The 14,567-nt window shown below is 44.6% G+C and overlaps 1 protein-coding gene across 1 annotated transcript; it reads right to left on the bottom strand.

The window, feature by feature from the left end:
• Positions 1 to 1,799: 1,799 nt before the first annotated feature.
• CKAP4 (cytoskeleton associated protein 4) lies at positions 1,800 to 10,525 on the bottom strand (the record flags this gene model as incomplete). Its single annotated transcript, XM_036400471.2, is given in 3 exon segments — positions 1,800 to 4,852; positions 9,708 to 10,336; positions 10,339 to 10,525. Coding segments are annotated over 3 exon segments (2,148 nt in total), but the record flags the coding sequence as incomplete, so codon positions are not given.
• Between the last annotated feature and the right edge of the window lie 4,042 nt (positions 10,526 to 14,567).

Raw genomic sequence — 14,567 nt, 5'->3', positions numbered from 1 at the left:
CCAGTTCCGCGCCCTGAGCCTCGGGGAGCGGAGTGGGCTCGTTCTTCCCTTCGTTCTTCCTTCCCCTTCCATCCTTCCTTCCCCTCCGCTGGTCGATCTCGAAACAGCTCTGTCTGTTCCAGCTCTTCTCCTGCAACATCTCGCTTCCTCTCATCGCCATTGTACTCTAGGGCAGTCGCTCCAGCCCAGCCACTCCTGTCCTGCAGTGCTCCAAACTGGACACAGAGCACCCTTGGCAGTGCCCAGCCAAGCAGAAGGCCCACACTGGATGTTTTTTGGCTGCTGGGGTATTTGTACATCTCAGACAGACTTTTTTTTCCCGAAGTTATTTCACCTCTCTGCAGATTTGTTTACTGTACCAGCTAAGCTATGTCAAAAAAGGTAGTAAAACCACTAAATCACTAATCCATGCTTTAATGAAACTTCCAATGCACGCATTTAGACCACCAGATGTCCTTCTCAGTAATTTAGCTCAAGGCAGTGGTTGAATTCCCACCGGAAGAAGTCCCTGCAGATTTAGGTCCATCACATTTCCCAGCGTAGCTATTTGGGCAAGCCCTTTCAAGAGTGATCAAGTCCACAATGCCTCAGTGTAATGGTTTCTTCATTTATGAGAGCCAAAAATTAAGGCAATGAACAGGCTCGATCAATACACCATCAATCCGGTAAGACAAATTATGTTGAAATTTGTTACTATAACAGCATGTTACTGATGAAGTCCCAGTAGTATAAGGAACACTGACAACAGAGTCTGTCTTGCTTAAGACCTTCTTTACTGCTTTATTACAAAGTTGAAGAATGACAGTAAAGAGCAGAATTAGGTCTGTATGTGGTCTATGAGCATTTATAAGGAAATTAGGAAATGTTTGTATTGGATGAAAATGTCAAACCAGACATAAAAGTTGAGCCACCAGTCTGCCAAGGGATCCTTGTCTCTGTGCCTGCCTTAATTTTATTATTTACAGAGAATTATTATTCTCATTTAGTGAGATAAATCATTTCAATAGCTTGCCATAAAAATTCAGTACTAGAAGTGTAATTAGCAATTCTTTGTTTAATCTTTGAGATCAAATACAGCCCAGCTGCACTGCTGGCTTTAGCAGCCTAAGTTCCAACATCATGCAGCTACTATACAGTCACTGCATGCTGTCAGCCAGCTTGCCGCAAACTTGAGGTTATCTCAAATATCTTCAGATAGAAGGGCTTGGGTGTTCACCTGCTTTGTCAAGCACACATAGTTTAATTAAAGACTTATTACCTATTTCTGTGACTTTGGCCTCAAGAATTGCCGGAGTATCATGATGCCTAGACTCCTGAAATTACCCTTTCCCAAACTTTTGAAAGGCAGATATCCATCATGAGAATGGTATCAGTTGATAGGCCTTACAATCAAGCATTCCGAGCTAAGCAAAAGGAGCAGCCACTGTGGAAATATCACACAGGTTCTTTCTGAACATTATTTCCGTCCTACAATCTTTGGGCATTGAGGAAGTCCTAGAGACGCCTTGCTGGCAGTGTCTGGCACAGAACTCATTCAAGGCACAGATTAGGTATTTCACACTTTATGATCACCTTCTTGGGCTCCTGAGTCTGCTTGTCAGCAACACCTTGATGTGACTCAAACCCTGCTTCCAAGAGCTGGCTTTTGACCACAGCAAGTGCCTCAACATTTCCCTGTGGAAGCTGAGAACAAGTACAGGGCTGCAGCACATCTTGTGCTTCCCCAAGCCCTTCCTTCTACCCCACTGAAAGCACGCTGGGAAACAAAACAATAAGCAAGCAGCAATCCAAAAAAAAGATGCAAAGAATATTCCAAATGTTTATTATGTATTAAAAATACTGAAAATAAGCCATACAGTTCATTTCACAGTAACCTAAACAACATTGTTCAAGAACTTGAGAAGTCAACAAAGAACAGTGCAGTTCCAACAGTGACAACAGTTACCTTAATGCCATGGCTCCCTCTTTCTCTGACAGCAATTCTTTCCTGTTTACAGTGGGAACAACACTGGATATGGTTCAGTATCCTATTTACCTAGGAGACTCCTTCTCACCTGTGCTGTTCCCACTTCTGGGAGATGCTATTTCAAGGATTTTTTCATCTAACACAGTTGAGGATCTGTCTGGTCCAAGCTGAGTTGAGCATGATGCCCATGGCCTATTTCCAAGGTAACTACATGGCAGACTTCTTTACCAATTATTTGGATAAAGTTCAAAAGTAAACTTGAAAAGGAGGGATATTAGAAATCCTTTCCAAAAAGAGAGAAAACCAAAGAAGCTCCACAAGAAAATGGTTTTTAAAAGATCATCTATAGAATTATGACACTTTTTCCTCACTCTCCTAGACCAGGTCTCTTAGAAGGATCCTTTGCTACCAATGCCTCAGCCAGACACCTCGTGACAAAAATAGTAACAAGAATCAGGCACCGAGTCCTGAATACATAACACGAGTTCAGGTCACTGTCAGCTGTGTGAAAACCTGGAAATGTATATTCCATAGAAGCAATTCTGCTGATTTCATGGTGATTTTCCCTCTTGTGCTTGTGTGTTTTGGAGTGTATTATTGCTGTTGTTAGCATGCTTGTTATATATGGAACACAACAGGTGCAATTTTGGTTCTCCTCTTCCCTCAAATTTGTGATGATTTTTATAGAAACTCCCTTATCAAAGACCAAATTAGATCTTTCCAAGGAAGACACCCTAATCATGTAAACAGTCTACAAATATGACAAAAATATTACTGTACCCTCTTGAAATTAATCCCATCCTTCAGATGTCCCTTCTAAGCACTGATCTTCTGCACCAGCAGCTGAAGATGCTGGCAATTAAGCCTGTGATCACAAAGAATGAATCTCCTAGGCCTTAGCCCCAGGCAGTGCCACTTATCTCAGACCTTGTTAGTTCCTTGGTACAGACTAAGGTCTCACAGAAATACACTACAGCTCAGCTGACCCTTGGTGAACTGACCACATGTCTGAGTCCCAAACTGCAGAAACAGATAAGATGCTGCACACCTGCTCCACTCTTAAGTTCACCACAGTGAACAGTTTAAGATAGCGTGTAGTTTTGTTTCTTGAACCAAAACATACCAGTAAAATCCTCCGTGAGTGCAGCAGTATGTTTTGGGTACCAGAACAGCTGTAGCCCTTCTGTGTGGGATATCTAGTGTCAGTGTGAAATACCTTCATGCCATTAAATATGCGCCCATGCTAACGAGGCTGTAGTTACACCACTACACTTAACAGTGGTACAACTTCATAGAGAAGATCAGCCCTTAAGAAACTCAACCCCCAACTAAATTTGTATTTTCTTAAAACAAAATTTAGGGGAAAGAAAAAAACAACAAAAATTCCAAAAACACTACATGGAAAAGAAATTAAGGAAATAAGCATAACTGTCTCTATTATTAAAGTATTCTTATTCTCTTTGGAGGTATCAAATTTATTTTTAAAAGAGTAAAAAACAGGGCATACAAAAGCTATTCTCCTCAACCCATTATTTGCCCAAGAAGCACCACTGCCTAAATATTTTCATGTATTTTTTCTACTTTCACAAACAACCTTTCCAGATCATTCCTCAGGTCATCTACTGAGCTCTTCACAGACTCCAAGCTGTTCTCATTATTTTCAATTTTCACTGAATAGGCGACTAAACTATCCACTGCAGTTCTTAGCATTTTCAAATCAGAATCGACCTGGCTAACAGAAGATCTCAGTTCATCTACAGAGCCTTCCATAGAAGAAAACTTTTCAAGGTAACCTTGAGAATGTATTTGACCTGCCTGAAGATGTCCTTGATCCACCAAAGTACTAATTTGCTTCTGGACATCCTGGAGAGCACCAGAGGATGGCAAGTCACTGATGCTTCTCTTTAAGTTTTCCATGTCGTTGTACAGTGAAGTCTGTGCCTCACCAAGATTTTTCAGAACATCTGTGACTGAAGTTACATCTGTATTTGAGAGTCCCTGAAGAGTGGTAATGCTTTGTTCTAGGGTACTGAGCTTATTCTCATACTCTGCCTCCTTAGAAAGGAAAGATTCCAACTTTTCACTGTTTTGAGCAGCAACAGACACTAGAGACTCTAGGCTGTCTTCTATGTGCCTCAATCGAGACTCCAGTCCTTCACTGTTCTTCCCAAAAGTTTCTAATGCTTTTCTGAAGAGTTCATTATCTTCCCATTTGTTGAGGTTGGCTTTAACTTGTAGTAAATCTTCATTAAGTCTTTTAATGTCACTAGGGAGCTGCCTAATAGAATCCTCAGCTCTCAGAACTTTCTCTTGTAAAGCTTTTAATGAAAGGTGTTCAGTGTCTGCAGCCTCTTTGAACTTCTCATGTTGTTGTTTGAGGTTGACTAACTCTTTCACTTCAGTGTACACATCAGACTCCATGGAGTCCATTGTACTCTTCAAGGTCTCTATGTCCTTTTCTTTCATTTTCATGGATGCTTGCATCTCATCAAAAGCATCTTTTAGCACCTTAATTTCATGTTTATACACATCTGCCTGTTCTAGTGAACCAACCTTTGCTTTCATATTGTTGATTTCATCTTGGCTCCGTTGCTGGACTTCAGTGAATACAGCAATGTTATCATTTATAGACTTGGTCAGCTCTGTTAGTCTCTCTTCCACTGTGTTTTCCAGAGATGTGAAGTCTCGTTCCCTTGCATCCTTCACCATGTGAATGCCATCAGACAAGTCTTTCAAAATTTCATTCTGTAGCTTCTGAAGCACTTCACTGATCCGGTTTATTTCACTCTCCCCTTGTTTGACAGCCTTCTCGCTCACCTCCTGCTTCTGCTGAACAATTTTCATCATGGATTCAAATTCTCCAAATGTGGTTTGAAGAGAACGTACCTAGGCCAGAAATATACATGGTTAATACCAGTAATTTCACCCTTTTTGTCCAAAATCCTTATAGTCCTTGTTACTAGACAAAATTATTGCGTTGCAATCCTTCATGCCCCATACCTCAAGTCACCCCGTGGCATACAGATATGGGAGGCACAAAAAAAACCAGCATCTTCAGCCTTACAGCTCTGTTGTACATACACCATCTGTTAAGGGTCCTTGGCCTCAATGACCTGCCACTCATGACCCAGGAAATATGTGGCAGTGAAAAAGGAACCCAGGTCTCCAGAGTCTCCATGCAGCCCCCTGAACCATCCCTCCCATATAGGATTCCTGGTTCTAAAGACCGCAAGTCTTTAGAAAAAGAAGGGGGGGGGACCCCAAACCAAAAGAGTAACTGGCAACAGCTTCTCAATACAGAAAAGCTGGAATTATATTTTATCAGGCATGAATACCAAAGAACAATTCCTGATCATGAAAAAGAAGTTTTGCAGTAGACGAGGAAAAATTAGAGGGAGAGGGGAGCTGGGATGGGCCAAGGAATGGAAGAAGTAATGACATTTTGCTGCTCCTAGACACCGATGGAAACACAAGAGATTTTTTTGTTGACCATTTTTTTAGATTAGAAAAACAATTAGGAAGTCTTTAATGTTCTAAATAGTTAGCAGCTTGTTTTTCCCACTCCTGCATACACCCACACAATTGCAGTGAGCAGGGCCCATGTATGTACACACAAAGAACAAAAGCAGAGCAGCTGCCAAGAGCCTGCCTTGCATCAAGCTCAGGTTAACAGAAAGTTCCTACCACTATATCAGGTACACTATTAAACTTCCCAATTACAAAAACTACCTTTACAGCTGGTTTTAGTAGCATCCAGAGGGAAAAGGTCAAGGGGCGAGTGGCTGCCACATTTGTTTACTCTCACATTTAAAGGTAAGATCCAGGCCAGGGAAGTACATGTTATTTGATTTTGAGGCCAAGCAGAGCATCAGTCTTAAGACTGTGGAGAAATCTTTTTGTGCATGTCTGGGCTGTACTTTCTTAAACTTAGTAAAGCAATGTAAGAACTCCTACTGGCTGCAAGAGGAATCCATCACACAGAAAATACCTCAAGGCTTTGGCAGGATGGCAAGTGCTGAGCAATGCATGTTGCCCTGCCTTACACTACTCCCAGTGTCTGAGGGGTATATTAATCAGCCATGCCACATGGGCTGCCATGTTTACTGATTAGATACACAGCTGGAGGGGCGGTTTTATTCTATAAATAAAAAGAAGTATATTTTATGTGGTTTTAGAAAGAAATACACAGAGCTGCCTTTTTTCTTTCTTTTCAAGTGAAGCAGGCTCCAGCAGTTCCCTGACTCAGAACCTAGATGTTATTTTCTAAAGACCTAACAGATATCCTCATTAGAAATTAAGTTATTTCTATGTATTTTTGCAAATCCCTGGCCAAATCCTCCTTAGTTTTCATGAAAGTCTATACTGTGCAAGGATTGTAGAGTTTGGCCATGAGACTTGCCTTTGCTTTCACAGATCCCTGCTGTTTGAACAATACCCACTAAGATGACTTCTTTTCTCCCTCTTCAGTAAAAGGGTTTCTAATGCCCCTACATTCCATGTAGGGGAATACACCTGTATTCTCTAGTGCTTCCATAAGAAATTAGAACTGAGCTAAGGGGAAGGGGTGGAAAAAGTAATACTGCCATACACACTGCAGCTGAGCACCAGTCATTTGACTGACTTACCAACCTCATTTTCATTCGTCTTAGCTGTCATTTATTCTGATTATTTCCATAGGGAGCAGAGAGCTTTTTCTGTATCACTATAAATGGAGGTCAGAAATCTAACACGGTAACACAGGAAAGTTCTCCTCCCCCTCCTATTACAGTGACACATTTCGACCAAATCACCAAATTCATATTTGCAAGTAACTGTCTTTTTAGTCTAAGAGATCAGAAATAGCCAGAACTCTCCAGAGGGCTGGGTCTCTGCCACTCTATGACTGACAGAGATGGAACCCACCTCACACAGTGAAGTACTTTATACCTGCTCCTCCACTGCATTCAGGCAATGTTCATGGGTAAGTTGAAGCTATTCGCCATCTGGGCCAGCCACTTAAGAACAGAGAGCTCTGGTATAATAACATGGACTGGGGTCTTCAAAATACACCAGCGTCTAATCAGATTTGTCGTAACCGAGAGCCACCAGGGCTCAATACCCTTGCACAAGAGGGGTAGAAACTCACAGCTTCAAAGCAGCTGGTCAGTGTGTGAACCTTCATGTGAGTTTGGTTTTTTGGCGTACACGGCTGTTAAGATTTGAAGCCATAACCTTTGAAAGATTTAACATCACAAATAGTACATAAAAATGTATCTTCAGCCAATGACTACTGTTTTCTCTAACTGGTCATACTAGCCTGTGTTTAAACACCAAATGACCTTGGCCTCTCTGAGAATGGTGCTATGTTAAAGACTAAACTTCCACATCATTTCCTTTCTCCTCGATGCAGATGAGTTTATATAATGCTTACTCCTGTGTATTAACGCTTGTTTAGAATAACTCTCTGAGCTACAGAAAAGTTTATCTAGCAAGATATTAGGAAGTTTGAAGCTTAATAATGGAGCTCCGTGCATTGTCTTTTAAGGCTTACAAGTAGGTATTGTATTCTAAATAAGCAGGCATTGTTTTAACCAAAGTCATGTGTGCTTATAGTGATTGGATAGAACTACTGTCAATATGCTTTTGCTTTGTGTGATTGGTCAAAAAACTTATAAAGTAAGTTGTAACATTAACTTCTTGGTCTGCTGCCTGGGATGTGAGCTGATGGCATCTTCCCATTGTCATAACCATGTAATGAGACTGATGCTGAAAAATAAAACAGCTCAAGGCACGTTCCACAGCAGTCCCGTCCCGTTTGTACATATATCCCCGGCCGGCGATAAATCCTCAAAGCAGATGAGTTTATATAATGCTTACTCCTGACAGAAGCTCTCTGCAGTCAGATGAAGGGCAAAGCTACACAGCTTTGGCACTCTGCAAGTACAACACAGGATCCTACACCTTTGTGAAGCAGTGAAATACAGCAAATTCCTGTGTCACCAAACCACAGCAACCAAAACTTCCATGGGTTACATCGAAACCCTGCGATCTCTTTCTACCACCTTTAACAGCCATCTGCTGTACAAAGGCAAGTAAGTTTCAGTTGCCTTTGAAACCAACTATTTATAAACTTCTGTTATATGCTCATCTCCTAGAATATGTGACACATACTTATGCTTTTCTGCAATGACATGGAGATGGGAGACAGCAAATTGTCCATATTCCTTTGATTAGAAGGACTTATACACTGCATGTACATCTACGTTCTACACTCAAGTATTATAGTTTTACCATCTTGCCATTTCAATTTCTTCTTTCTTACAGTCTACAAAAATGGCTTAAAAACCAGTAAAAAGCAACAACCTTTGCTAGTTCAAATCATTGTCCTGTCATCAGTGAGTCAAGCCCCCCAGATTTAAAACTAGCTTCAGATGCAGCCCTATAGCCCTGAAGTTTACAACTCTTCTCTCCTGCTGACATGAGTTTTCCTTTTCCTTCTTGTTGTATGGGACAGGAAACTCCAAGGCTGATGATATAATCTCCACATGTGAAGGCCACTGTGTTTCTGGAAGCACTGAACAGCCAGAGGATCTCTGTCAGTGCCTGTCCCTCCTTTGCCAGCCCAGGCCCAAGCTTGCAAGGAATATAGGGAATCTGAATGGTCTGCCATGCAGAAAGCAGTCAAGCTGAGACAAGAATTTCCTTTTCCTTGATCTGACTCAGTCATAACTTTACATACTGTCTTCCAACCACTTAACCTACTCCTGGGAAACAAATTTAATTGTATGTTGATGATATGCAATCATAGATGCCATTTTTAAAGGGTATAGGCACCCTAGGAAGTATCCAAGTGGACAGCGCTATTTGTGAAGCTATAGCTGGAAGGCTAATATGGGCCTGAGTGAAAAAAATGAGGGAAATAAGTATTTTTTTCACTTCACTTGAGCCACATTCTGTGCCAGCAACTTCACAGCTTTTCCATGGTCCTGGACTGCCACTGCGAGTCTCACTCCCTTGACCAGAGACTGCGGCAGGAACGTGGGAGGCAGGGTACTGCAGCACTGTTTCTGGCACAGCCTCTGTTGTTCGGTGAAGCTCACATGGGTTTTGTTTTCTAGAGTGTGGGGACGCTGAGGCAGGATCCTGCCCGCGCTGCCACCCAGTGTCCCTCGGCGTGCACATCTGCCTACTCGACAGGCAGCGACGAGCAGTTCGTTCGCCCCGCTAGGTTATGTGATTTGCGGGCCTCCAAGATACAGAATTACGGGCAACAGGCTCCTTCGGAACGGCGGGTCCGCACCGCTGTCAACACCTAATGCAGCGTGCGGGCTGCATTCCATAAAATGGCTTCAGGCACAGGCCCTGGAAAGGCGAGCTGGGGACTGGGGCCACAGCCGCGGGGTCCCGTCCCGCCCAGCTCTACGCTGCCTGGCAGGGATTTCTCGCTGCTCCGGGGCCACGTTTGCAGGCACGGGGAATACCGCGGCCCTGACTCCATCTGCCCCTCTAACGCCATGAAAGCATCTTTGAGGGAGCACGGAAGAGGAGGGGGAGGCAACGGGACACGTTCGCTTTCCCGCAAGACAGGCCACCCGACAGCTACCCAGCTCCTTATTTAAGGGGCGAATCCTGGCGCCCGTCCCCCTGCACGGGCGGCTGCTGCTTCCCGCCCCGCCGAGCAGCACCGAGCGCTCGGCGGTGCCCAGCCCGCCCGCCCCGGCGGGCCAGCCGCCCGCCCCGGCGGTGCCCGGCGCCCCGCTACCTTCTGCACCACGGTGTCCAGGGTGGCGGCCAGCTCCTGCCGCTGCCGGCCGGAGGCCTCAACCTCCCGGGCGCTCCGCCCGACCTCCTCCTGCAGTTGCAGCACGTACCAGCCGGCGGGCAGCGCGGCGCCCAGCACCACCGCGGCGCCCAGCAGCATCGCCCAGCCGCGGCGGGGGCCGGCACCAGAGCGGCCCCCCCCGCCAGCCCTGCCGCCCCGGCCGTGCCCCGCCGCCGCCGGCTTCTTCGCTGGCGGCTCCTCGCCGCCGCCGAGCTGCGCGCTCTTCTCGTTGGCGGCGGGCGGGCTGCCCCCCTTAGAGCCCCGGTGCTTGGCGGCCGACATAGCGGAACGCCGCCGCCGTCGTACGCAGAGCAGGAGGAGCGGGAGTGGGCGAGGGAGAGAGGGAGGGAGGATGGAGGGAAGGCGGAGGCGCCGGCCCGGGCCGCGCCAGGCTCCCCGCCCCGCCCCGGGGAGCCGCCACGCACACGGGGATGGGCTCCGTCCCTGCCGGGAGGCAGACGTGGCGTACAGGGCCCAGCCCCATCCCCAGGGGAGCAATGGGACCGAGAAGCGACGGGCGGGGCGGAGAGGAAGCCCCGGCCCAGCCTCGCGATGACAGACCCTGTCCCGACCCGCTTTCCACCCCGGTAGCCCCCCGCGCCGGGCGTCCCCCAACCAAGACCGGTCCTTCTGCCAGTTTTTGGCCCCCCTCGTAGTTTTGGTAGAACGCAGCGAAATTCTGCCTCATGCAACTTCTGCTTTGATTGCTTGTGATTTTGGCTGGAATACCCGCAGCAAGCTCCGGAATGACTGGGAGAAAAGGTGTGGAAAGAAAGTTACTTTCTCCATCTGCAACCCCTCTCCCTAACCCGTTTCTAGTGCCTGTAGAGCTTCGACTTGACATCGGGCTGGTCCCGGGGGACCCAACAGCTGCTGCCCTGGCTGGCAGGAGTGCTCCAGGCCCCAGATAAGCCCCTCTCAGGTCACGGACGGCTTTGTCCGAGATGGACAGACCGAGAGCTCAGCACCGAGTCTGCCCGCAGAGCTTTTCCGCTCCGAGCATGCTTCTTTGCCTCCCCACGCCAACACGAGCCTGCTGCCTTCATCCTCCCCACGGAGAGAGTCCCGGCACAGGACAGTTAAGGAAATGCTGAGCAGGCTTTCCTGTGCCACGGGCTCCAGCTGGAGCTTGCGGCACTGAATGTATCTGTTTCTCTGTTTGATTACAGCAAGAAATTAAATCAAATTTTGTCTTGGAAGTAGTTTTCTTTTCTTGGTCTTTCCTTTGATTACAGTATATTCTTCCTTTACATACATATATATATATATATATATATATATATATATATATATATACACATAAAAAATAAATTTTATGTTGAGTATTAGTTAGAAACAGTGGATTGTAAAGTCATCTGGATCACAGCCCCTGATGTCAATCTGTCAAATACAGCTCCACCTCTGCCAAGGCTTAGGATGAACTGAACTGTTTAGTCTATAGATGATGTTCTAGTAACTACTAGAATGGGTGATAAGAGGAGAATTTTTAGTGAATTGTCTCAGGCATTTTGTTATCACAATTCTGTCAAATGCACAGACCTGAGAGGATGTTGGTGTGACTGCAAGTTATGAGCACCACAACAGAAGCTACTGCCCTGACCCTAGCAAGTAACAGAGAGCTTCCATGGGGTCAGGAGGTTGTCTTAAATATATATCAGAAGTGGCAGGTGAGGAACCCTCTGAATAATCTGTCTTCCTCAATACAATGAGAGTAGAAATCTTCAGCAGCAAACAAAGCACCCTGGGAAAGCTACAACAGCAATTTCCACCATGAACATCTAGCCACAGCCTTAGTTCTCTCACACTTTATGAGAAGGGGATATCAGGTTTCTATTTAGTAAAGGCCCAGAAAAGCTAGGATTTGTAGCAGTACCCTAAGACCCAGGATTTTAGCTCTGAAGCCATTTAGTTCAGAGTTTACTATAAGAACTGAGCCATATGGACTTCGCCAAAGAGAATAATCAAGAGGATCATCAATGTTAAGTATCAAGGGATGTAAATCTGTTTCAGGGAGTAAGGTAGCATAGGCAACTGTCACTATTTCCGCTTCTCTTGCTTGGTAGTGTCAAGGAAAGCGTTAGCAATGTACTACCTAAAGATTTTTCTCACCATGGAACCAATGCAAACTATTTCTGACCAAGAGTACCATTCTACAAATAGCTTTTTGTTGTATTTGACACTGTGGGTCAAACTCTTATTTCCTTTGTACAGAAAGACCAATTACTAGTGCTGAGGGGAGTAAAGTTGCCGAGTTGGTAAAGTTGCTAGACACTGCAGACTGGTGTGTTTGGGGAAGCTACTGACGTACCATTTTCTCTCAGAAATGTCAATATTCTGCTTTGCCTTTGAATTTGAAGACAAATACTTCAGTGGGGAGAAGTAGCAACCCTATTTGCCTCTCACAAGACTTATTTCTCCTTGGAATATAGGAAAACTCCACAGAAGAACAAGCTGAGAAAACATCCTTACACCTGCCTTGTATTCTTTCAGTCTTGATGTTGAGCCTATTATCAAATCTGGGCCTGACGATCTCAGTCAACCCAGAGTTTTAACATCCATCTATTAGCACTAAAGCAAATCTGCCTGGCTCAGTTATTTGAATTAGGGAAAAATGTCTCGTGACTTTAGTTATGTTCTTAACTTAGTTGTCATAAGCCCTGGCATAAACTATAGCATGCCTTGCCCTTTCCCTCTCCTCCCACACTAACCATGAGTTAGCCACATACTGGGACATTTCTGACCCACAGGGCCAAATGCAGCTGCACATCTTATCCACTCAGTAGCTGCCTTGCTGTTTTCTGGATAAAGCAGAGCATTAATTTTAGGCTTTACTGTCTGTGACAGTTTTACTGGTAACAGTAAGGAAGGTTTCAGCCAACTTGCTGCAAAGAGTGAGCACAAACTAGTCCTTAATTTCAATTAATAATGTTTCTGTAGTGAAAGACCAAGAGTTAAAGTCAACTTGAGACACTAGTCAAAATTCCAAATGTGTACCTTTGTATGGTTTAACATCCAGGAAATAAGCACCACAGTTACTCTCTCTCACCGCACATGTCCCCAGTGGGATGAGAGGGAGAATCAGAAGGGTAAAAGTGAGAAAACTTGTGGTTGAGATAAAGTAAGTTTAATAACTGAAAAAAATTAAAATAATATCAAATTGTAATCAAAATGAAAATAACAACGGGGTAAACAAAAGCCAAGAAAGACAAGTGAAGCAAATGAAAACAAGTTCTCACCAGCAACTGACTGATGGCCAGCCAGTCCTCAAGCTGTGCCCCTCCACCAACCTTCTCTTATTGCTGACCATGATGCCTTATGGTATGGAATATCCCTTGGATCAGTGGGGTCATATGTCCTGGCTGTGTCCTCTCCCAACTTCTTGTGCACCTTTCTCATGGCTGCTGAGGTGGGGTGAGACGCAGAAAAGGCTTTGACTCAGTGTAAGCACTGCTCGCCAGTAACTAAAGCATCCATGTGTTATCAACACTGTTTTCAAAACAAATCCAAAACACAGCCCCTTGCCAGCTACTAGGAAGAAAATTAACTCTATCCCAGTCAAATCCAGGACATACATGCATGTGCTATATAAGACACAAGGACATTGATCTTGTTAATTGAGCAGAAGAAATTTAAAGGCTGTAAAATTATTTTTCTGGCTAACATTGAGGACACCAGAAAGTGAGAAAAGAGTATCATTTCTCTGTGAAGAAAATCTCTCCAGTAGGTAATCTACTTCAAGATCCATATAGTGGCCTATAGCTTCAGTGCCTCTGGATCAGGAAAGAATTGAAACCAAAAAGAAGGGGAAGTGCTGAGTACTGCAGTGTCTAACTTATTCTTGGCTTTTGGACCAGAATCTTGGTGCCTCAGCTATATATGACAGATGTACATCTCTGATATGGTAGATAGATAGACAGACAGACAGATAGATAGATAGAGCAAAATATGCACTTAAGAATGGGCTCCAAAACAGCTGGTGGGCTTGTGAGAGAATGACACTGCTATAGCTGAAAAAAAATTTGTTTTAAAGCCATTCCTTTCTGGAATCCCATCTCTTACTTCATGATTGAGGTGGACATACTTTTAGGCTGAGCTACTTTTCCCCCTGACGCTTTCTTTCATATCAGTATTTAGAAGCTACTTCACTTGGTGAGGCTGACCCCTTTCCCTCCCTGTGCAAGCTAGGCCACTGAGCAACACAGGTTTCCACAAATCCAGTCCACAGAGAAGCAAAACAGATCCTGAATCACTGGAATCACTGCCCCTGGTGTTTTTGCAAGTATTCTTTGTGCAGTTTTAGCTGGTTAATAAATAAAATATGTCAGCAGTCATAACAGAAAAAAACTTGTGTTTTCCCCATATTTCAGAGGGTCTCTAAGCAAAAATTGATGTAAAAAAATAATAATAAATAACATCCTTGGAAGTCATAACAATTCTGTACAAAGTAGCCCATCTGTATATTATCAGTCTTTTACAAAGCCCTTTTGAACCTCTTTCAGACTGTCATTGCCATGTAACACGCCCAAAGTGGGGCAAAGTAGTGCAAATGCAGTTATTTAAAACATTGTCTTCTTTATAGAAGCTACCTGATTAGGCTGTTGGACTTAATCCCATTTAATGTCTCTGAAGACCAGGCTGAAAGGTGCTCTGCATCGCTGCAAGCAAGCACTCCCTCTCCAGCCAGGCACTTGGCACTTTTGTAGCCAAACACTGTTCCCTGCTTCAAGCCCTTGATATTATAGCAGAGGTTACTGGGACCTACAGTGGGCTTTGGTCTACCTGAGTACAATATGTGTTTGT

This window comes from Molothrus ater, chromosome 5 (genome assembly GCF_012460135.2).
Source record: "Molothrus ater isolate BHLD 08-10-18 breed brown headed cowbird chromosome 5, BPBGC_Mater_1.1, whole genome shotgun sequence".
In the NCBI taxonomy this organism is placed as follows: Eukaryota; Metazoa; Chordata; class Aves; order Passeriformes; family Icteridae; genus Molothrus; species Molothrus ater.
This window is presented reverse-complemented; position numbering and strand designations above follow the sequence as displayed.